General features: G+C 40.6%; 1 protein-coding gene across 4 annotated transcripts in view; it reads right to left on the reverse strand.

The window, feature by feature from the left end:
* Positions 1-24,102, reverse strand: part of MAP3K20 (mitogen-activated protein kinase kinase kinase 20) — a 93,305-nt gene that overhangs the window by 15,282 nt on the left and 53,921 nt on the right. For 3 of the 4 annotated variants that reach the window (XR_010722129.1, XR_010722128.1, XM_066189923.1), the window contains exons 11-16: positions 21,038-21,173; positions 10,354-10,398; positions 9,396-9,426; positions 9,137-9,276; positions 7,932-7,994; positions 6,884-6,976 (exon numbers count right to left, since the gene is read on the reverse strand). Coding sequence is in view for 2 of the 4 variants with exons in the window: in XM_066189923.1 (XP_066046020.1) it covers positions 6,884-6,976; positions 7,932-7,994; positions 9,137-9,276; positions 9,396-9,426; positions 10,354-10,398; positions 21,038-21,173 (508 nt within the window). In the remaining 2 variants the exon portion in view is untranslated. Of the gene's footprint in view, positions 1-6,883; positions 6,977-7,931; positions 7,995-9,136; positions 9,277-9,395; positions 9,427-10,353; positions 10,399-11,860; positions 16,845-21,037; positions 21,174-24,102 lie in introns of those variants that run through there. The other variant, XM_066189924.1, reaches the window with a different exon arrangement.

Consider the following 24,102-nt stretch of genomic DNA (forward strand, 5'->3'; position numbering starts at 1 on the left):
TTAAAGGCATTAGAGTTGAACATCTAGTGACAGCACTTGGGTTATTTATCATTATGTATCACCCTGCTACACTATATTTTATTATACTGGATTTAAAGGAAGATAACACAATTATGGTTAATTTGCTTCTCTTCTTTATATGTATAGTGTCATGACCCACCACAGCTTTGTCCCATGAGATATTTTTAACCAAAAAGAAATCCACAAGAAACTCTCCCTAAAAATTCCATTAATAACCTCTTGTAGCATGTATAGGTTGCAGGGTCTGGAACTAAGAATGTTTTAATCTCTTCAGCAAAACAATGTCTCATAATGATGTACAGGACTATTGCTGCACTGATGAAGAATCATACATAATTCAGCACCTTTCACTTGGCACCACTGTGATATCCTCATTAGCAGTGGCTCACAGTGGCTGTCAGATGGTGTCCATGCGAATGCAGGCATTATATTGTCTTTGAGATGTGCAGCTGCTTCCATGACACTGCCAGTATATAAAAACATGACGCCAGTTTGTTTTATTTAGTGCTAAACCTTCCAGTTTGTAAAAACAAGGCTGACACAGAGCCTGACATGAGGCAGTGAAAATAATTAGCTCTCATTTTCTCAGCCTCCTATTTCCTTCTCCCCGCTGTGTTCTCTTTCCACTAAACCACCACATGTCAGTCGAAATGGGAGGCAATTAGTGGGCTCATTTCAGTCCCCACAACTGTGCTGAAAAGAAAGTATTTATGATGGCACAATGAACAGCTGAAAGATTAAATAACATTTGCCTTTTGAAAAGAAAATGACTTCTAGCTAAATGGGCAATTTTTGATTATTCTCAAACAAGCTTAGAGTAGTTGGTTTTTAAAATACAAGAAAGGAAAATGAGTCATTTTTAGGTGAAAGAATCAAATAAAACTTGACACAGTAATGCAAATAACTGATGTTTTATTGCAAAATATGTAAATGTGTTATACCCTTAACAATGGCTGGTGTCTCAGGTCAGGGCAGGCTGCTGCCAGCCAGGCTCCAGCAAGAGAAGGTGGCTCCACCGCTGGTTTTGTCTCAACTGTGCAGGCAGAAAAAAAGAGGGGCGGAGGGGAGGCCTTGCAAGAGAGATGGTCTTAAAATGTACAGAAACAAAGCAAGCAGAAGATACATTTATGTTATCAGTTGCCTGGGTGCCTCCTCCGAGCCAGAGCCCTTACCCCTCTGCAAGGCAACAGGCACTGACTGGCTGCAGCTTTGCCCGGAGAAGCACAAGGCCCCTTAACACCTACACAGACCAGACAGCAGTACTAAAAATATCTGTCCCCTGACAGAGCTCTTCTTTAACATCCAGCACTGTGGAGCTCCATGCACAACAGAGTGGCACATTATGGTAAACACCAGGCACTGCTATGCGTGCCCCCAGAACAGGGGCCTGCAGCAGGCAAGGCAAGAGCTCAGTGATACCCCAGCCTTTACCAAAAGCTCTCTCGCCATGTGATCAGAAGCAAACGGGGATGTTGCAGTCTCAGGCATCATCCACACGAGCAGCCTGCTTGCAAGAGTGGGATGGTAAAGGTGGAAGCATGAAAAACGAGTCCCTTCCCTGAGGGCTGCATGGTGCCCTCGTGTTCTGTCCTTCAGTGGCATTTCCTGTGGACCACTTGTGGGGACAACGTGCTGAAGCCTTGCGGACACCACGTCCCCGCTGCCAGCTCATCGAGTGACTGCTCACACTTTGGGACTTGCAGCTCTGCAGGACATTGGCTGAGGGAACAAGGGCGCCCAGGAGCTCAGGAAAGGCACGGCAGGGCCACTGTTCTGCTGGGAACAAAGGCTCCTCTCCCAGGCTTTTGTCTGCATAGCACATGCCAAGCCTACAGATCACTGGGAACCTGTCTGTGCTCCTACAGACATATCTGTGACCGAGGCGGTACGTGAGACATAACGTGTGGAAGGCTGCAAGTTAATGCACTGGCCAAAGTATAAAAATAAATCTTTAGATTTAGATTAAAAAGTCTAGAAAGTCAAGTGAACAAAATACCTACCTTAAAAGTCTATGTCTCTTCAGGGCTGTGGAATAATTTCTAATAGGAATCCCTAGTCTAGCACTGCCTACACAAGGATTTTTAAAGGTCTTGGCTTGAGTTCAACTTCAGTTACACATGGATGCTATAGCTGGAGAAATCCCAGTGGAGATGATGGAGTTATACCAGCTCCACCTCATGCAAAAACAATACATGGTGCTGAAAAGAGTCTTTGGAAGAAAATACCAGGAGCTCAGATCACCTGCACTGAACCACCTTCTTGGCAGACTACATTATTCTGTTCTTAATGGTGGTGGTAATATTTTAATGTGGCTGTGGTTTTATTTTACAGCTCAGGTAATTTTTTGTGTCACTTCACTGGCTACTTGTTTGAATTGGAGCAAATCTATGAAAATAGCACACAAACACAGCTACTCTGATTCTTGCATTAACTATCAATCTTTAGTAATGAAAGCATTGTGTTTTGACATGGAATTAAAGAGGGAAGATTTAGAAGATGAGGTTTTGAGATAAGGATAAATAACCCCATGTTAGAAAGTCAAGGTACCTGTGATTATGTTGCAAAGGAAGGGTCAGATAAAACCATTTCCACCTACATTTTTACTTACTGCAGTGGGTTAAAATACCTACAGAGCATGGAGAATATAACTGACTGAAGAACTGTAGAACTGAAATTTCAAATTTATACCTTGGCTCTTGCTTTATTTTTAAGAAAGTAAAGAAAGAATTTATGAGCTTTGATATAGTGGGAGGGTGGAGAGGAACAAGCAGCAGAAATGGTCTCAAGCAGTTGTGAAACCGCATTCCAGTTACAACTTTTTCAGTACCGTTTTTTCTTGTACTGCCTGCGTTTTGCCAGCCTGGGCTTCTACACATGAAGAGTTGGTCACAATGTTGCATTAAACTAGCCTTAATAATATATTACCATTGCCACTACACATTTAAATAATAGCATTAAACTGTATCTCAGTTCACATATTCAAGACTAGAAAACAGTTCACACAGTTAGAAGCTGATTTTGAAGAGGCTCTGCTCCTTACCTTGGCAGATGGAGGGAGAGGTAAGTGGGGAAAAATAAGGCGAAATGGTGAGGCAACTTCAAGGCTTTGTGTTTGGATATAGGTCAAATTGTGCCACTCTCAGTAAAAAATGAAAACATTCAATGGCATAGTGAAATCTGCCCTTTTGAGGACCAAAACGAAAGAATGCATCAATAGAAGGAAAACGACTGTAAGGCATCCTTCTCAAGGGGTTTGGTGATTCATCAGTGTGGAGCCAACACAGCTCAGGCACCTTTCCCTGATTGGGAAATTTTAATGAGCCATCTAGGATGAGAAAGCCATTGAAAACTCCCCCTGCAGTCCTGCAAATCAGCTCAAGCCACAACTGCCAGGGTTTGTTGTTTTACCCTCCATCTTGGACTTAATTGGTGGTCCCCTGCCTTGTTTTTTTAATTTGTGGGGAAAAGAAAAGTCTAAATCTATCAGCATTCAGCTCATTGGGAATTGTGTACAGAAAGGTCATGAAAAGGCAGTGACTGGAAGTAACCACATAACTTGAACTACAAGAGTTGGAAAAGAAACCTCTAAAAACCAGGTTAGCTTTGCAGCGCTCACTCCTGATGCATTCAGAGAGCACAAAGGTCAGCTGAGCTTTTATCGCCTCCAAAGATGCAGCTAAAAAAGGAAGGAAACTGTAATGAAATGACTGCATCTGTCAGCTGGTGGAAACCAACATAATCCCACTACAAGATGCAGTTTAAATTAGATAAAAAATGTGGGGCTGGAAAGCTGTTTACTGGGAAGTCAGTGTTTCATTCAGCATACAGAAAAGGCTGAACATTCAAATGCTGTCTTGAAGCATATCCAGCAGGATCTTTGCTAAAAGGCACTGCCATTCCTAAGGCCCTTAAGTTTCTGCCTGCTGATGAAGAAAGGTGTGCAGGCTGTGCTGATGGAGCATGGCAGTGCCCAGAAGAGGACACCTGTGCCCTGAGAAACCATCTTCACACCACAGGTGGTGCCGTGCTCTTAGCAGGCAGACACATCCGAATTAACCAGCACCCCTGAAATGGTTTCTGGGTCCTGGACCAGTTTCTCCAGCACTTTTATATCTGCTGGTATTGCTGCACTTGTCATGATGCACTCCACGGCTGCACCCATTCCACAGCTTCAGTTTGGACCGGGAGGATTTTGTCCTACGTGTCCATCCTGTGCCATGCTTGGCCATAGCCACTTCCAGCGACATGGGTGGGCTTGCTTCCAGGTGCAGCTACACCAGAAGATGGACTACAACAGCTAAAGAGAACTCAACTCAGAAGACCAGCACAGAGCCAGCCTGGTGTAAAACCTCCCAGCATGACCTGTTCTCCTTACAGAGCCCTTCCTGCTGCGCTCCACCACCTCCCAACTAAGCCTAATAACCTCCCTTGTTGTACACAAGTCTAGCAGCCAACACATCACCCAGGGAACACACACCCTCAATGTGTAACCCAGATTTGAGCTTATTGCCTCTTTTCCCTCATGATTAAAACAGGAGAAATGCTTCTTAGCTAGGCAGCTGGTTATAAGGACTGATAAGGGTAAAGTTCCTTTGAGAAATTTATTTTTAAACAGATGTAGGCCAGCTTTTTAGCTGTAAAGATGGTGGAAGGTATGATCCCAAGTGCTTCTGCTGACCCAGTTTTACAGGAACATGCACCATTCTTTTACAAAAATGGGACAATAAAAGAAGTTTAAACCCTTCAATCCTGGTTTTCACTCTTTTCCCAGTTCAGTTTGGAATAAATCTAGATGGCAGCAGTAGCTGGCTCAAAGCAGCCTCTAGGGGAGCCAGAAGATTGTATGCAGGGGTTTTCAAAGAAACAAGCTAGCCAAATTTCCTATACAGTATGTACCACACCAGTCTTAGTTAATTTTATGTTTAATGCAAATTACTTGCCCATGTTGGCCTAGCATCCTACCCAAAACCTCAGACAATCTGCTCCTTCCAGCTGACTTTTTCAAACTGGCTCGCTGCAACATCTTTAAAGGCAGGTACAAGATAATGTGCAGATCTCGGACAGATGTTTCCAGCCCAGACATACTCAGGTGACAAATTGTGCATTCCCTGGAATGGCATCACTAAGCACATGGGGTGCTGCAGCAGGGCAGCTGACAGGAAAGGCATGCCTGGCATGCAACCACAGCTTCAGGGGCTTCCTTAGAAAAGGGCCCAACAGCAGACAGGACCAATTAGGGGCTCACAGGGATGGCAGGACCAAATAAAAAAGGTTGTCAGAAGCCTGCAGAGGTTATGTCAACACTACACAGGCCCATTGAACTAACTCTGCCCTCTCAGAACAATTCAGCTTCTGTCCCATAGACTTTGCATACCATCTCATTCGCACACTTTGCTGTCATGGCTAAAACATCTACTCATCTTCAAACTTAAGGAGGCATTAGTACAACATGAATTTCTCTTCAGCGCTCAGAGGTCTATTTGCTCCTTCTCTTGCTCCTTCTGGGGGGTGGTTGCCCAACTCCCTGCACTACGGCTCACAGCCCATATTGGAAATGTAAGGGGGATACGAGCTTTTTAATGGACTTTTAGCTCCTTCAAGAGTTGCACATGGGAGAGAAAAACGCACACCTACAAAAAAGCAGCTGTACAGCTGCAAAAGCAACATGCATTCAAGAACACTGAGACAGTCTAAGTAATTCACATAGTGATAAAGAAGATTTTTATAGGAAAAAGAAGTACTCAGGATAAAAGAAACAAACTAAAAAAGGAAATCTTCAGACAAAAAGCTTTTTCAAATTGATGAAATTATTTCACTATGAGTACAAGTTCCTACTAAGTTCAAACCTAAATGCTTTCTCTGCAAGCACCACCAAGTACAGAAATCAAGAGACTTCTGCAAACAATATGCCCTGAAAGCAAAACAGCCAGATAACACAAGATGAAAGTCAGCCTCCCACAAGTTTAGGGTGGACACACAATGCAGATTTATCAAATACAAAAGGAAACAAATCCTGCTGTCACAACCCTTGACTCTAGCTCAGAAATGCTTTGCACACCATTTCCACACAGATGATTAATTCTAAAACCCTTGAACTCAGAGTCCATGGCAAGCTGGACAAAGCAGACAAAAAGCATGGGACAAACCTCACTCTTGAGAAAAAACAATGTGGTAGAAATCCTTTGCTGGAACATCTGGAGTCATCAACGCTCCTGTTACACAGGGTGTAACGAGAGATCCTTGAACCAGCTCAGCTTGGAGCTGAGGTTTGATTAGGATGTGGCACACTGGCAATGGCTGAAGCACAGCAGTTTTGTGCAATGTGCTGCAACCACCCCTCCCTCCTTCCCCAGTACCATGAGGGCACACAGGCTGCACCAGGACCAGTCCCATCCTGCCCAGCCAGCAGCCATGCATACCATGCATTTTCCAAACTCCTCTTGGTTGCATAAAACAGTATCTCCTTTCTGCTGAGACAAATGGAAGTCTGCCCACCAACATCAGGCATATGCCACTGCTCAACTGTCAGTGGTTTATTTTAATAAATGGATTACCATTTCACACCCATTGGGATAAAAGGAACAAAACAAAATCTCAAATTAAAAAATTACAATTAAAAAAATTGTTCACAAGGAAACAAAAGCTTTCAGCCAAAATTTTCTGTGCCACTCTTTTCTCCCTTGCCTGTTCTGGGGGATAGCTCCTCATCACTGATGCAGCCCCATTTGCCACCTTGACATTCAGTCGGCACTTCCCAAAAAACAGGATTCTCATGCCAATTTATCTTTCGTCTCCAGAAGATACTGGACCCTCTGGGTAGGGACTCTTAAGCAAACCAACTGATCTAGCACCCCCAGCTTACCTTTGGACCATTTCCCGGCTTCAAGTGATAACCAAAAACAAGTTCAAGATTCACAACTTTCTCGATGCTTTCTTCAGCCCCACCTGCAGAATCCTGTCAAAAAAACCAGGCAAAGTTGAGAATTCACATCTACCACTGGGAGACAGGAGCACACATTTTGTGTGCAGAAAGGAGACATCACGCTCCAAGAGGGGCAAAGGCTTCTGCATGGGTTTAGGGCTGGTAGTGGATGGCAACCAGCAGATGCTGCACAATTTCTGCTCCTGGCTGAGCTGCTCTGGCACAGTGCAGTGTCTCTGCGAGCATTGTGCCAGCCTCTGCCATTGGAATTGCAGCTGGCACAGCAAGGCAGCAACGCTCTGACTTTCATTGTTTCCTCCAGGGGAGTTTTGCTATATGCAAATTCGCTTTAAGTGGATTTCACTCTATAGCTGTGCAATAACTTATGACTTCATAATTTCTTTTCATAAACTACTTCAGGATTTGGGGTCTAGAATTCCTTGATTAGCTCACTGAATTAAATAAGGCAAATGTCTGCTCTAGCAACACCAAGGTTCCCAAACTCCCTCTCCCTTTTGCAGGGGTCTTATTGCTAATATCAGAAAACAAATTAGTTAACCTAAGGGTGACAAAACACTAGATCATCCTTCTCTCCTATAACATTAGCAAACTGGGGAATGATGGGCTTATTCTGGGCCAGGAGTCTGTGTTCTTCAGTGGTGACCAGTTGGTGGCAGCAGTTTGGAGGAATGGCTCTTCAAAGTAGTTTCTGATTAACGACAGCAAACAAATTACAACCAATTGTTGTTTAATTTAATTTTACTGGCACCATGATAAAAAAATAGAACCTCCTTGAAAACAACTTCTATTATCCTATTATTTGTTCTGATGTGACCCATTGCTGCTGTTGACTCTCCACATTCGTTATAACCCTCTGCAGGAACTGCAGCCTTACCCTCCCCTGAATGGTGGAAAAGTTGAGACAAGAGAACAGTGAAATATTCATACCAGCACGAGAAGCACATCTTATATCAACAGCGAGACTTACCTTAATTAATGGTGGAAAATGAAACAGATTTAGGTAGTCATGGGTTAACTTCTCGATAGCAGTCTAGGAAAAGAAAAGAAAAAACCAACAAAACCAGATGAGAGTTATTTAGTATTTTATCCTGCAAATACCAGCATGAAAACCAGCACAACCTCAGGTGCCCTCTGTTTTCCACTGTGGATACATTAGGGCATGTGAGAAGGGTTTAAAATATAGACTTGCTCTGGAAACTGTTGTGGTAGATTGGCCCTGGTTTGTGTTCAGAATCAGATCTACTTAATTAGAGAAAGAGATGTTCGGGAACTTGTTTTTGTTGCTTTTATTTATGCTCAAAACAACCCAGGAAGCTGAGATCTTTCATTTTGGACATTATTTACTTTATTAAGTGTCAATAATTTTCCCTGTAGGAAATGTAAATTAAATATATCAGTAATGGTGTGTGGGCATGGAAAAAATGCCTGATGAGCAAAAGGGGAATAAATCTGTGTGACTTGCAAAGCTAAATTTGCAGGACTAGCAATTACAATACAAGGATGTCTTTACTAGCAAATTGTTATCTAAAATGATTGAGATCCAACAGAATTATAGATGCTGCTTTTATAGAATTCCTTTTCCAAAGCTGACTGCCAGAAAACTGAACTCTCTCCTGTGGCTGCAGTACTAATACCATTACTGCTGTTGTGATCACATTTTCCAGACCGTGATTTTCTTAACTCATTACAAACATTAGATATTTAAAATGCTGTTTTAAAGCAAACCTCTAAGAGCAAAGAAACCTGTCTGTCAATCAGCTTTAAAGTTGTCCAGCCGAGTTTTGTTAGTCTAAATATGCTTTATGCTATAAATTAGGTGTGGAAGTTGTGAAGCTGAGATTTCAGTTCAAATAATGTTTTTGTATCTGTTTCTCCTTTGGGAGAATGGCCCTCCTAGGTGAATCTGGAGCAGTACTGCCATCCAGCTCACAAGAAAACTAAGAACTACAGAGGAGTATGAAGACCACAGCACATTTTCATGCCTCGTAAAACGCTCAGGTTGCTTTGAGTTCTATTATCTGTATGAAATTATAATTCTGTTTATTTTAGATACCAAGTATACTCTCTATTTAGCTTTGTAACTTTGTTTGTTGCTAATCCTACTGAAACCCCATAGACTTCGTAATAATCACACTATAACCCACTGCAACATTCAATTTACGCTGATAATACCTTTAAATGGATGATGTGTCCTCTGGAAACAATTCCCATGTCCTTTAAATCCTCTTCTTCTAGAAGAAGCAATTGCTTCCCAGTGATATGATGTTCCTTAAACAAGCTAGCATAGACACTCATTTCACCAGAAGTATCCCCTTAAGATAAAAGAGGTTATTCAGAAATCCACACAGCACTTTATTGGAGGGGGGGAAAATGAACAAATATATATTAGTTCATAAATGTGAATATGAAAGGACATATGAATAGTTTTTACCTTTTCTAGTAAGTTGCTGCATCCAGAAAAACTGCAAAAAAGAGGAATCAATCTTGAAGTTCAAATTTTCAAAATCTTGTATGACAGTTATTTGGAGTTCACAAGTAATCATCCTTTTTACAACAAAATTTAAAAGTATTTCCCACTTTGGGATAAATTACTCAAGATTCACCAATGCAAGCGATTACTTCTTTTTAGCTCTTCCAAACTGCCTTCCATTTTGCAGCCATCTTTCTCAGTTTGCTGTCGTGAAGAACTGAAATGACTGAAGCAGAAGCTGAGAAATGTCACCTGCTAAAAGGGCTGAAGTGAAGGAGCCAGGGCTTTTATGGCTTTTGCACTGGCTTTCCAGACAGTCCTTTGGTAAACGTCAGCCAAACAACCCCATGATGCACAACACACAAAGGGAGTGCTTGATAGGACATTAAAATCATTTTGACACATCATTATGCCAGAGATAAATCACTGATGTGTCTTGTTTAGCCTTTTAACTGAATAAAAAGGTATAAAGTGCTCAATGCCATTATTTTATATGAAAGAGAGGTTCCACATCCCCTAAAAAACCCTGAACTTTTTTTCAGTCAATTGCCATCCATGTGGCACACAGTGGGATAAAACCTTTGAAACAATTTTGTCCTGTCCAGGATCGGATCATTGGGCACTTCCACATTCCTTAAACGAGGACCCAGGAATGCCCTCCTGGCTGCTGTCAGTTCCCAGCTCCCACTATTTTCTCGACACTACGAATGTGAATGTGGCTGTTCTATGAAGGTAACTCCAATTGTTAATTTACTCCTGGTCATTTTCAAGCCTTTCTGGGACACAAGTTTTACCAAACAAACAGCAGTAAAATCTCACCCAGTTGTTTTGATCCCGCCTTCCCTCCCATCACACCCACTGCAATTTGGTACAGAGTTCCAGCAGCAGGACTCCGGCCACATTAACACAGAATACTCACCACATCTTCTTCGGTCCAAGCACAAATATCAAAGGAGGGCAGCAACTGCGTGAGAGATACGAATTGAAAAGAAAACCATCTGACCATTCTTCTCCCCTCCACCCAAATTTTACTCCGGTGGCCGATACTATTCTGTTCCTTTTTCCCTGCAAAGTGCAGGACCTAGGCTGCAGCTTGTATTGATGTACTAAACCACTGGATTCACACTGATTGTGGGCTGGCTCCAACAGCGTGTTGGCAGTGTTAAATCGATCCTATCCCTCTCTGCAGATAAAATTACCAGCAGATCTCCAACAAAAACAACTTAGGAAGCAAAAGCAAACCATCTGATGGCAAGGGACGCTATCTGCCTCTCCTCTTGGTTCTGACACTACAGGAAGGCATTTGCCATGATTTCTGCAATGAAAATAATGCTGGGATTATGACTCCCTCCCAGATGATGGATATTTTCTGCAAAAGGAAGGAAAACTTTCACTGGACAGCAGCGCAAACTGAATTTGGAGTCTGGCCACTGCAGACTGTCTTCCCATCCAGGTACAGATAAGTCTCTCTCGGTTTCTGCCACTGCTTTGTAATGACTCCTGTAAGGCCGGGGGAGAGCAGCACTTCCCAGCCTCCTCCTACACTTTGTTGGATGCAAGATGGTGTTAGCTCTTGAAGCACTAGGAAACCACGGAAGAATGGCTGCATTAAACAAAAGTTCTGGGATGATTTGAAAACTGACAGAGGAGAAGATGTCACTGTAATAGCGATTGCCATTTTACTCATTCAAGTATATGGTATCCCAAGGGTCACCTTCTAGGTCTTTTTATCCAGCTTGAAGGGTTAGCATTACTTGTCATAGATCTGTATTTGGACAGGCAGTGTCTCCTAGAAGCTCAGTATCATGACGTAGTTCCAAACTCTTTTGATGTAGATTACAGTGATTTATGAGAGACTCAGCTCAGTCACCCATGAGCCCCCAATGGCTTTGTCACCTGCTTCAGAGAGCCCTGCCACCCCCAGGTTCCCCAGACGTCACCCACAAGCCAAGCATGTCCCCTGGGCAGACCCTCCTCTGGCACCTCCAGCTGCACTAACAGCAACCCACAGCCTGGGCAGAATGCTCTGGGGCACAAGTACTGCTGGGGGCAACACTTAAGCACAAGGAAGGGCAAGTGGCAATCGTGAACACCCTCAGGAGGCCGTGAGTTGTGCCTTTTGTAGGTACCTATAGTCAAACTGGCTGCTGCTGCAGCAGGAGCCTGGTCTAATAATTTGTACAACTGAAAAATTTACTGCAGGAGTGCAATAATGCATTTTTAGATGTACAGCAGGTTCTTCCAGCTTTCTTCATGTTTAGGTATAACCAGTGGCAGAATAGTTCTGTATTATTCAGGTTTTTTTCAATGGCAGAATAAAGGAGAAATGCCACACAGTTAGTAATACAAAAAAGTGACTTAAACCAGCAGACAATAAGGAACCTCTTGGAACACCAGCGTTTTACACAGTGACACAAATGCATAAATTTTACTGTCAAAATGTTTATTGGAAAATAGAAGTTTGGAACAAAAGAGAAGCAAGGGAAAAGTTCACACCAAAAGAAAGTTTATGACACCAATCAAGGAAATTGAATACATTTCTTCTTGTTTGTTTGCTTTGGTTTTACACTGGACAATGGAATCCACAGTGTGAATAAAACAAGACATGGTATGTCAAGTGCAATAAAGAGGATAACTGACACTGCAAGATTTTACCACACAGAAGTGTAACATTGCATGTTCCACACAAATGATATATTCAGTTTACAGCACAAGAGTCTTGGCCTAGGCATTGCGCTCAGCTTTGCTTTTTCAGACGGGAAAATGAAGTTTTCTAACACTGTGAAAATATTTTCTATTCGAATTCCATCAGTTCAAACCTAAAGTGTAAGTAGCATCGACTCCTACTATTCAGTACAAAACTTCTTCAGTAGTGCAAAAGCAAGAAATGCAGTGGACTATATCTGAATTTAAAAGGCATATGAGTATTTAGCACACAATATAAAACGTTAAAAGAAAGTTGTTGGTTCTATAGTTTTAAAATTAAATCTTCACACATCAGAAATCTCTGTGCAGATTTTACAGTGTACACTAAGTTGAAGCCTGGGGGAAACAGGAAAGGTCTTTCCTCCAGATTCCTACCAGTGCATTTTAAGGGCTGTGAAAATTACTAAATGAACTTACTTTTTCTACCTGAACATTCTACCGAGGACTGTAGTTAAAACCTCTATCAAGTCAGAGGTCTTATTAAAAACCTGTAAAAGCTGCCTGATTACAGATAAAGGAAGTACAGCACTAAAGACACACCGTAGCACTGCTCAATACTTAACAGCTATATATGCACACTACAGATCTATTGCTACTGCAGAGAGCAATACCCATCATTACTGCATCAGATATTTAACTCAGAATAAACACTTTAAAACCCAGAAGGAAAGGGAATCAAGAAAACCTCTGGAATGATAAGCAAATGACAAGCCATGAACATGACTGTGTGACAAGAGGCCACGCCAGGCCTCACCTCCAGAAAGCCCTTCCCATCCAGAGGGGACAAGCTCCATGTCAGGGAGCACCCAATGGCTGGCGATGCAGCACACCTACACACTGTACCTTAAGGCACTTGCTGCTCCAAGAAATTAATGGTGTCATCATCACAAAAATGACTTGATCAAAAGTTTTCCTTCATTAAGTCCCATTTCCTTTCTTTTTCACCACCGCTGAAGGAAAACAAAGGGGGTTGGACATCCTGTCTTGGTCCCAGTTGACCATGCATCTTTAAGCAAGCCAAAAGCCAATCCTCCCCATTCTTCACTGAGGCCATTACCCACCTAAGTTCATGTTTGCAGTACAGCAGCCTGGTAAAAACACAAAGTTCAGGCCTGGTTCTTACCTTTCCCCTCCACCAAATGAAGTAATATTATTTTATTGCAAATACCTTCAGGCTTTATGGAAGACAGAGGAAACTGGGAACCCAAAAGGCCTGGCAGGGGCCCGTGAGCAGAGGGGTGCACAGGCACAGGAAGACTTTTGGTGGTTTGTTCTGGCTTTGGCCCAGGGCAGCCAGAGAAATGCCTTCTGGGTTTGGTTAATGCTTTCATAAGCTGACACACTATGTGGCTGTGGACTGTTGTGGAGATTTGTATAACCTGGTGATGAGACAGGTAGAAGATGGACTGGGATACACTGCAGAGCAAAATCAGGTGTGGAAGATGAAATACTCTGACCTCCTCCAACCACCATACCTGCCCACCAGAGCCATTTTCAAAGCCTTTATCTAGTGAGAAGCATTTCAGAGGCAGAAAAAACACAGCTTGATTCTCACATACGATAACTGTCTTGTAAACTGGACACACCTGGTGTGAAACTCATCACAGGAAAGTAAAAATGCAATTAATACTGCTTTTTTAGTAAGCACAGCCAATAGCCTAAGTATAACACTATCTCAACTGCATCAGAAGAGTTTGTCACGTTATCACCTTATCTACAATTCAGAGGTCACCTCTGCTACTTTAAATGCATGGGGAAGTTTTAGAAGATCTTAAATTTTCCCTTAATATAGTTTAATTTGCTTGGAGAAACAACAGGGGGAAAAAAGGTGAAGGGGTAAAAATCTATCTTGCTTCATTAACAAATACTGAAGCAAGAAGATAGTAGCAATTACTACAAGCACGTTACCACATTCTGATGATATTTGCTGACATAAGTTACACCCCTGGATAGGCACAAAACCTTGAAGACAGAGTTAAACCGTGTGATGTTGCAACTATGAAAACCTGTGTCACACTACTGAAAAACTATTTTCATTTCTGTGAAGATTAAGGAGTGAATTTACAAATTCAATTAAAACCCACACAAACATAAATGTGCATGAAGTGCTCCAAGATTGTCTAACACCAAAAAAGTGCAAAATATCAATGCTAGGAACATATTTTTGGGGCTTTTTCAATTCAAAATGTGCTAAACCGAATTTTGTTTTCAGTTGTACAACCCTACACTGCTTACGTGGTACAGTAATTTATGCACACTGATACATCTTAAGACCAAAAGTGCCCATATTACCTTACACAAATCCATCAAATTTTGCTGAGTGCAAAGTGGCAGTTACAAAAATAGTATCATTGCTGTGGATGGTAGCAGACGTAGACTTAAAAAACAGTACAAATTTACACTGGAAAAGGCTATTTGTCCTTATTTCCATTTCCTTATTTGCCCTCCCAAGTCTCTTTTTCTCCCTAAAATCTTGGGATGCTTTGACGGATCTAAGAAGTCATCCCCACCTGAGCCAATGGAGTTTCTCCTTGGGATACTTTGAACATTTCCTGCATCATTTAAATGATAATTTCATCATGAGAAAAGCTTCCAGATACAAGAGGGTTATGTTCATGTCAACAGCTTTGGGAGTGTTTGGAAGAAGGTTAAATGACATTCTGCAGGAGCTACCCATCTCCTGTGGGTGTAAACCTGTGCAAGATGGATGGAGAAGGCCAGCTTGAAGCACAGCATTTGTGCCTTGCAGGTGACCAGACCAGTGCTGACCCTTAAGGATAAAACAATTCTTTCTCTAGAAAAACTCCTTTAAAGAACTTTGTTTAGGTAACGATTTCAGGCCTGCTGTCATCTAATGTATCCGTTTTTTCTCCAAGCTATCCACAAAACACCATAATATGTAGGTTAGAGCTGTGGAACAGGCAAGCCTATAATTAAAGAAGCCACTCAAAAACAGAAGTTTTATAAAATAAACGCTTACAGTAATTGAGAATGGAATCTTGATGGCTTTTTCCCACTACTGCTGAACTACATAGTAACATTTTTCTTTTGAAATGCTGCCCTTCTTCCTTGGCAAATATTTTACATCTTCCTTTCTAACCTGCATCTGTGCTCACACTGGTTTCCCTCCCTCCTTCTGCATCACCACTAAAGGGGTCATCAGGAGAAACACCCTCACTGCTCTCAACGTAAGTGCCTGGCAGGCAATTATTGCAGCAGATTGTTACACACTGAGTTTTATGGTAAGCTGTAAGAGCAGTGACAATAACAATACTTTAAAAGTAACGCAGCTGCAAAAAACAGTTATGCAGAGTTTAGTGAAGATTCCTAACATTACTGCCATATTCTACTACAGAGAATTTCACATAAGCCACAGTAGTAGGGCCCAAGCTGAAATGTCACAGTGGCTTCTCTTTGTCGTGGATGGCACATGCCATTTAGCAGATACAACAGAATCAAAATTTAAAAACACCGATTTTTGCTCTCAGGTACAAGAATAAGTCCATCAAAGTTAATGAGGTTTCATAGATTCACATCAACATAACCGAAAATTAGCTTCTAGATCACAATATCTGATAATAGATGCAGAGGTCTGATTGCAGTTTACTTTGCTAGAGTGAATTATATATACATGCACATACACGTGATGGGGAAAAAAAGAACATTTATACAAATCATCTGCTAATAGGGATTATCTGGGTTCTGCTGCTATTCAGTTTTTAAACTATATATTTAACCAACTCCTCTCTTCCCCCCAAGCTTCTCTCTTCCTAGAAACCTATTTGTGATTTCCCACAATGCTGCCTTGAAAAAGGCTTTAAATTAGAAATACAGCAAACCCCTTCAGTACAACAGTAAGAAAGAATGGATGTAGAGAATAGCAAATCTGGAAGTAGAAGCATATGCACATGATTGACAATTAAAGGGGTAAGGGAAACGACAAAAAAAACACAAAAGAAAAATTTGAAGTACATTAATGGCATTAATGGCATTGAAGTTTCTCCCAGTGTTTCCAGATCTTAAATTTATCAAGCCATAGTTTCTGTAATCAGGCACTAGGAATTATAGATATAATCATAAAATAATAATAATCTCAATTAGTTTGGAAATTTTAGTTCCAAATTTAATCAAAGCAGAAATAAGTCAGCACAATCAAAACAAAAACAACATATCTTTCTACATACAAATATGCTCAGCCTGGTAAATATCTTTTTTGTTGATGTTTGTTTTTTTGTTCTTTTACAGGATTTAAACAGACCAAACTGACAGGATTCTTGTTCTAAAACTTTATTGTTTTGCTTTGCTAAAATGATTTCAGGCTTAATTCTACAACTTATTTCATTCGCTGCTATCATCTGTGTCATCAAAATCATCATCATCATCGTCATCTGACCAGTCGAATTCACTGAAACCCAAAGCCATGTTGATTTTCTTTCCTTTTCTCATAGAGGTGGTTTTGGAAGAATTCTTTTTGGCTTGCATGTTTATCTGCATTCCAGATTGCAGGACAGATCCTGCTTGGTTCAGAGAGAAGATATCCCCAAAGCCCGTCATCATCAAGGCCTTCAGACTTTGGTTCATGCCAGCTACCTCCCCGTTACTTGTTGCTGTGATCTGACATGACATCTCTGCACTGTTTGACTCCTCTGTTTTAGATTCAAAGTAAGACTCCTGAGACATTCTTGCAGCAAGAGGTAAGAAAAACTATTTAAAGGAGGAAAGGACAGAGCAAAAGTGAAAGTTAGAACCAATTTAAAAATCAAGGAAAAAGACACCACCAGATTAGTCAGCAATCAACAGAAAGCATACGATTAGTGAATCTAAACACAGAGGTCAAGTAAGAATTCATTAAAACAGATAGTGTCCTTCTGGGGTCATTGTTCTTAAACCAAAGTGCAAAATCACTGAGTGGCATGGCAAGAACCACAGGTAACAGAGCTTTCATGACAAAAGAAGGTTCAAACTCTTCAATCCTTCTTTTTTACAGCACAAAACAGAATATGACATTTCCCAGCCAGGTAGACTGGTTCCAAGGCAATTGGAGTTGCTCAATTCAACCTTTCAAGATTGAAGAATAAATCAGGTTAAGGCCAGAGAACCCAAACAAGCTCTGCAATTTGATGCAGAAGTAGCAGCCCCTAAATATCAGAAATGAAAGCAGCAGCAGACTGGTTTTAAGTGTATGCTCAAAAGGAGAGAAAGGGTCATCTTGCAACAACAGCCACAATCAGAAATGAGTCTCTCACCAATGCAAAGGACAGGAGAACTGGCCTCCAGCCTGCACCAGCACCACACCTTCAAGAAGCCATCCCAGGGACAAGCAGGCAAGGGAAGAGAGGTGGTTTTGGTCAGCTTGTCAGCTTCTTCAGCCTTTTTTTTTTCTTTCTCTCTTTTTTTTGCCTTTTTTTTTTTTCTTTATTGGTATCAAGAGACATCTGTCAATTGGTTGTACATCATATTAAATTTCTACTAATCTTCACCTGCAGATAATGGCAATCTCCTGACCCAGTCTGTTTGTAGTAACAAATGAAATATGCCCTCCTCAGGTAAATGATTAATGTCTCTTCAGAGTGGCCAGGTTAGTAACCTCTGTGACATGCTTGCCTGTGCTTCACAGGGAATAAAAACTCAGGAGTTTCACCCTGAATTAAACTACCCACTTGTCTTGGGGTGTCAAACTGAGATACTACTAAAAAAACAGCAAAGGAGCTGTGTGTGAACACCTGCACTAGACTTTCCTTCCAAAGCATTTGTAAAACTACCTACCCAAATTTCATGGGTTTTCATATCTTTTTTTAACCTAATCAGAAAACTGACTGAAGACTCAATGGCAGTTGATCACAACAGGTTACAGGGGTGATTATGGTGATGTCCTGGTATGTAACACAAGAGGCTTCACAGCCAGGGTTCTTCACAGAGAGTCTCCCTTTCTTGGTAAAACCACTTACATTGACTAATTTTCTACCATTAAAAAAGACAGTATCTGTCTTCTGTTCCACTTGAGCTTTCCCTGCTTACACAGACTTACTATTTGCGTTGTGGTTAAGTAAAGCTAAGAAACAAAACAAAGAAGTTGGGATGATGGGGTGCCCTAAATACTCTTAATGCATCCTACTGCTATGTGATGAAAGAACCTGCAGCTAAGCTTCTGCATACCTGGCTGTACAAAAAACCCCAGTTACACCATCAACAGCGTGCTAGAGGGATCAAGGATCACCAAAAGCTCTTTCTGATAAAAAGAAGGAAAAATGAGACCTAGTACACAGCACACAAGCTTCATTGCCAGGTAGTTATAGTCACTTTAGCTCCAAAGAAGAGCATCCCCTGACATGTGGGAAGAATTCCCTAGAAAAATCAACAAAGCTGCAAATCAGCTTTCCACTAAAACAACTTTCTGGGTCATTGACTGTTCAATGTCTGAGAGTGGATAAGCTGTGAATGGCTCATTTTGCAAGTTATAATCATTTTACTTCCTCCATATTTTGCCATTTCATTATCTGGACAATTTAAAGAGTTTGTTGGGACAGGACATGCCTTTAGTGACATGCTGCATATGATGACTACCAGAAGAGACCCTTAAAAATGGCTGGGATCCACCAATCTCTCTAAATTCCATGGTTCTTAAATGACCACCTGCAGGTACAGGGTGATATATGGATTTCATGCCTTGTTCGCTGTCTTCCTCTAAATAAGATGTTCATCTTAGCTACATACACACCCTCATAAAGTCAAATCTTCTTTCAAGATAAGTCTGCCATTTCACTGCAGCTATGGATATGTTTTACTCCACCAAAATGCTCCAGATTCCCTTGTGCTAGAGGCTCTTGGAGATCCACACAAAGGAATTTGCAGAGATCAGACTCAAAGGTGTCTCTTGTATAAGATGCAGCAGAAATAAGCTCAAAACAAGAGCAAGGGGAAATGCACAGAAGCATTTCTAAATGTTGGCCTCATCTTTCCCTCATGCTGAAGTGAATGAAGCTATACTTTACTCTTTGGAGCAGGAGCAGCCTGCCACTCATAGTTACCTACCATGCAGGATGAAGCTTCTACCAACCCTACAACACTGGAGAATCAAGTGGCAGAGAGACAGCTTCACTGTTCTCCAGTCACTTGGTTTAAGTTTCTACTCCTGCACACCACTGCTGGCCTCTGGTCTTTGCTGCAGAGCCAAGTGAAGAGGTGACTGCAGAGCATAGAGCAGGATAAGAGTACCAGCTAAGACACAGCGAGGCCTGGCATTGGCTAAGAGACAGGTTTATGCCTAGTGGAATCTCTAAGATGTGTCACAGCTCTGGTTGCTGTATCTTTACTCCTGCTTTTATAGTCAAGGTAGTTTAAAGTCAAGCACTGCAGCTCCCTGTTGCAACCCTCTAGTCTGATGCTGCTCATCAGATACTGCCTGTACTAATGGAGGGAGATAGATGCTTGAGTCCCAAGGATTATAACTTGCAAAGATATTTTGCAAATGATTTACAGCTACGAATTTACAATATAGTTGTATGTGTAACCAGTGCTATGAAAAAAACCCAATCCTGCTTGAACAAGCCCTTTTTTTACCAGTATGCATATTTTTTTCTAATAAACGGCCTTTAAAAAAAAAATGTTTGGTGTAACAGTTCACTTAAGATGTACGGAAAAAACAAACCTCCATTTCTCTATTAGAAGAAACGGCATTTAAATGCAACAGGAGAGTTGGGTTAATGCTTTGCAGAAAGACAGTTCATGCTTAGCACAATAGGCCTTAGCACAATGCTTTATTCTTGCAGCAATGCCAGCTCTAAGTGAAAAGTACAAGTCATAAGCAAGTACAGCATAAAAAAACCCTAGGGCCCTGCTGGTGAAAAGGTTTGCTCATTAAGGCTGTGTCTCATGCTGTGCTCAGGATAGAGGATGGCCCACAGCTCAGTTACTGGAGTCTTGCAAGTGTTAAAGCAGGCATACAGACATCTACTGAAAACATACAGAATTTGCACACAGGAAAACATTTATCCTCTGTGATTTTATTACTGCATGTTCGCAGCTGGAACATAAATGCAACTTCATTTGAAGAACAGCAATAAGCTATGCCTTAAAAACAGGTCATATGTAAATAGGTCTGGCCGAAATCAAGGTTATAAGTAGGATAAAACTGAGCATAAGAAAAATCATATGCTACTGCAATCTCAGTCTGGTATTTGTTTTAGCTAGTGCTTTAAAAACAAGTAGGTATCAGAGTATTTTTTTAACAACTCTGTTGTAGTATGTCTTGCCATGCACTAAATCCTGTGGTCCTCCCTCTGCCAATCAGTGGTTGTCTTAAGAGCATAGTATTTCATTAAGAAATTCAAGATAATGCAAGGAAGGCTTTTTGTTCAATTTACTAATAGAAATGTGGGAATTCTACCAGCTAGTCAAAGTTATGTTAACTGTAATTATCAACAGAATCTTAAATTAAGACTTCAAATTTTGACCCCCTTTTCACAGAATAGGAATTTGCTTCTTCTCAAAAAAAAAAAAAAAAAATCTGCCTAAGTCTCATGACATGCCTTCTGGAAGATACAAATGATTCTTACATTTAAGACCAAATCTTGCCTCCTATGAAGTCAACAACTTTCTAGTTGAAAAAAGAATTTATTGAATGTAAACAACTTTTAAAGCTGAGAACTCTAAATAAATCAGTGGGACACTACTTAAAATGCTCATGTCACAATATGAACTATCAGTAATATGTGTTATCTAATACATTAAGTGAAATTAAAAAAAAAATATTGTTATCTGGAGTGATGCAATAAAATTGGCCCAAAGGAACACCTAAAAACAGGAGCACTACTTCAGTGGTATGTCTTGAGATTTACATAGACAAAGCTCCAAATACCTCTGACACAAAATGAAAGGTTGAATTATTGTCTACTTACAGGAGTATTTGATTGTTCAGTTAACTTCTGCTCCCACATCTTCAAACGTCTCTCCCGCTCCTTTAGTTCCTGCTCTTTAAAGCTCAGATCACGCTCCAGTTTCTTTAGTCTCTCTAAGGTTGCCTCAATTTCACATCTGCACGGAGACAATTTGTTACGTCTTGTCTTTTCCTGACAGATATAAATTGTTCATAATTCCCACTTGAATGTTAATTAAATGTGAAAGGCTGAAAAGTACAATACTAACTCAAGCAGTTCATTTAATTACCAAATGCAAAGTCTTTCACAGCTTTAGGAACAAATGGTAATGTTTATACTTCAGAACAACCATAATACCTTCAGTTAAAGAAAAATTACGTTTAAAAGAGTAAAATACTATATAAAAACATTTTTTAAATGAAAATTCCTTCCTTCCCCCAGCATCATGAAACATGATCTGATCCATAAAGAAACAGCATTAAGAACTGGTAATGGGAAAAGCATTAGCAACACAATACAGGCGGTCCAAGAAGCCCATTTGTCTGGGTTTATAACTTGACTATAAATACTATTCGGACTCACACTCAAAATGCACAGAAGCATTTTATGGGGGAATGTTTTCCTCACTTACCTTCCTGTTTCTTTAGGTGAAGATACAAGAGCAAAAATACAAACTGTGATATGAGTCAGCCCTGCAAATGGTTACAAATACAAGCTTCTAAAGTTTGGAACAGTTGTGAAAAGGATTTGGTTTACTTTTCTTCCCTTCTCACCATACATGCAAAGTTATGAAAAGTAGGAAAGGCAGGAAACGAAGGCAGTACTCTAAGACAGTGGCAGATACCATCTTTATCTGGTTTCACTGCACGTACCTCCCTTAACAAAGTAGTTTCCTTTGACATACTTTCTGATGGATGGTGTATTTTAAACACACAGACTGAATATGCTCTTGGAAAAGAGTTTAACAAGTTTTGCACTACACAAAAACACAGAAGGTGAACAACAATTCTGCCCCCAGATTCAGACGTGTATTTTGCTTGTGGGGTAACCAAAGAAAAATCTCCAATTAGTATCGGAGGTTGTACTTGCATTTAACATTTCTGTGCCTGTTTGGGAGACTGTGCACTGCCTCCCACCTAGACCTTGACAGTTGTGGGAAGAGTCAATCACTGTTTTGTTTTTCTCCTTGAAAAAGTGAGCTCCTAAGAAGACAAGAGATCCTAAAGAGAGCTCCAAAGACAGCTATTTGGACTCTGCAAGGCCAAATATTATGCTCAAACTTCCACAATTATTGTTCTTGTGTTAACACAGTGTGAATAAAATGTGTTCCTTCTGATGTTTTCAAAAAGAAAGTAGAAGGACCAACAGAGTTAGCTGTCATTTCTACTTGGGGTGGAGAAAGAGAATTACTAATTTCTGTAACTCTCCTGTGCTGGCATGGAATGATTAAACTCTTCTCCTTTAAAAGAGTTCAGCCTTTCAATTTGGGAAAATAGCACATCCAAAGAGCCTATTAAATCAAATCAAATAATAGAAATATTCCAAATTTTATAGATTTCTCATTTTGATAAGACATCTGTGTCAGAGAGTAATGCTTACAAAGTACAGCAAAAGGATTCAGAGCTAGAATAACCAGCAAATCCTACTGCAAACTTTACCACCATGCTTAATTCTACTGCAGAAATCAGCCACCTGGGGGCAAAAGCATTTATCACACTTGAGTCCTGCTGAGTGAGCTGTTCTATGTGGTGGTCAGAACAAATACCTCTCATAATTATAATGCTTCAGATTTCAAGAAAAATTCTCTATCATATTTAGGCATGCATAGATTAAGACTGATCCCTGTGCTGGGTAGAAAGTGGTCACACAAGGGAACAAGGGAACAAACTAAAAGGCGCTGGACTGAAGGTCAGAAAATGACTCCTCCCCAGACACCCATACCCCCTCACAAACCCTTTCTGTTAGGTGCAACACACACTGTGCTATCTACTGTGGAAACTACAGAGCAATTTGAGGGCAGTTGCAAGCACTGCTTTTCTTAGTTTGTCTCTCATCATCGCTGCTACTTACACACAACTCTATAATTTTTTAAATATGTAAATTACATTCTCTTTTAAAATAATATTATGCACTAGGGGAGTCCTGGTAACAATAGTTTTCTCTATGTCAAAAGTCTATTTCGTACTGTAATTATCTCTCTTCATTAGACAGAAACTTCTCTTATAATAAAAGGTCAGTCTGCAAAAACAGTTGCATTCTGAAAAATAATTCTGCTGCATAATGAAACTGTGTAATTAAAGAGAAAGCTACTGTACATTGCCCAGTTAATGAGTCTTACTCCATAAATGAAGGAGCCTGAAACATTATACATGGTAGGACATGGATTTGTTTGCTTCTGTAGTTATGCAGTGTGAGTTTACTGTTTTTTCTATAATAATTTCATTCAGTGACACTGAAGAACAAATAGTGCATTACTAGAACCTATAATGATAAACATTCACAGATTAAAAACAATGACTGGCATTTGTTTATACGTCTTGAATTGCTACTAATACACTAATATAAGTATCACTAATAAACTGTTATAGACATTGAAGCAGCCACTCGTGAGGAGAGGATGGAAGGAGAGATGCAGTTAGTACATATGACTAAATGCAGACAAATGTGATCTCTCACTGAATTGGAACATCATTACTTCTACAGTAATTTTTTTCTGACTGTAATACAAGTGACTTGAGAAAGGGCTCCAAAAACAGAATATGAATTTGAACATAGGGCAGATCTATGCAACTCAAGCACAAGGCAGTGCCCCTATTTTATTAATCACAAAAATGTGCAGAACACATGTGGAACAGTTGGGAAAGAAGACACTGAATTATTTTAAGCAAATACAGAGCGAGCAGATCAAAATGTGATATTAATATAAAAATCAGGACCAAAAAATGTCGCAAATAAGATTGCATTATATAGATAAGTCAAAGTATCACTTGTTTTATCAACTCCAGCAGTCATGTATAGACTCAGCCCACTCTCAGTTTTCATGCCAGCCAGTCAGTGATACTGAAGACTCCAGTTACTTGCTGTTA

Source organism: Chamaea fasciata, unplaced genomic scaffold (genome assembly GCF_029207755.1).
Source record: "Chamaea fasciata isolate MVZ Bird 193981 ecotype frontalis unplaced genomic scaffold, bChaFas1.0.hap1 SCAF_8, whole genome shotgun sequence".
Lineage (NCBI taxonomy): Eukaryota > Metazoa > Chordata > Aves > Passeriformes > Sylviidae > Chamaea > Chamaea fasciata.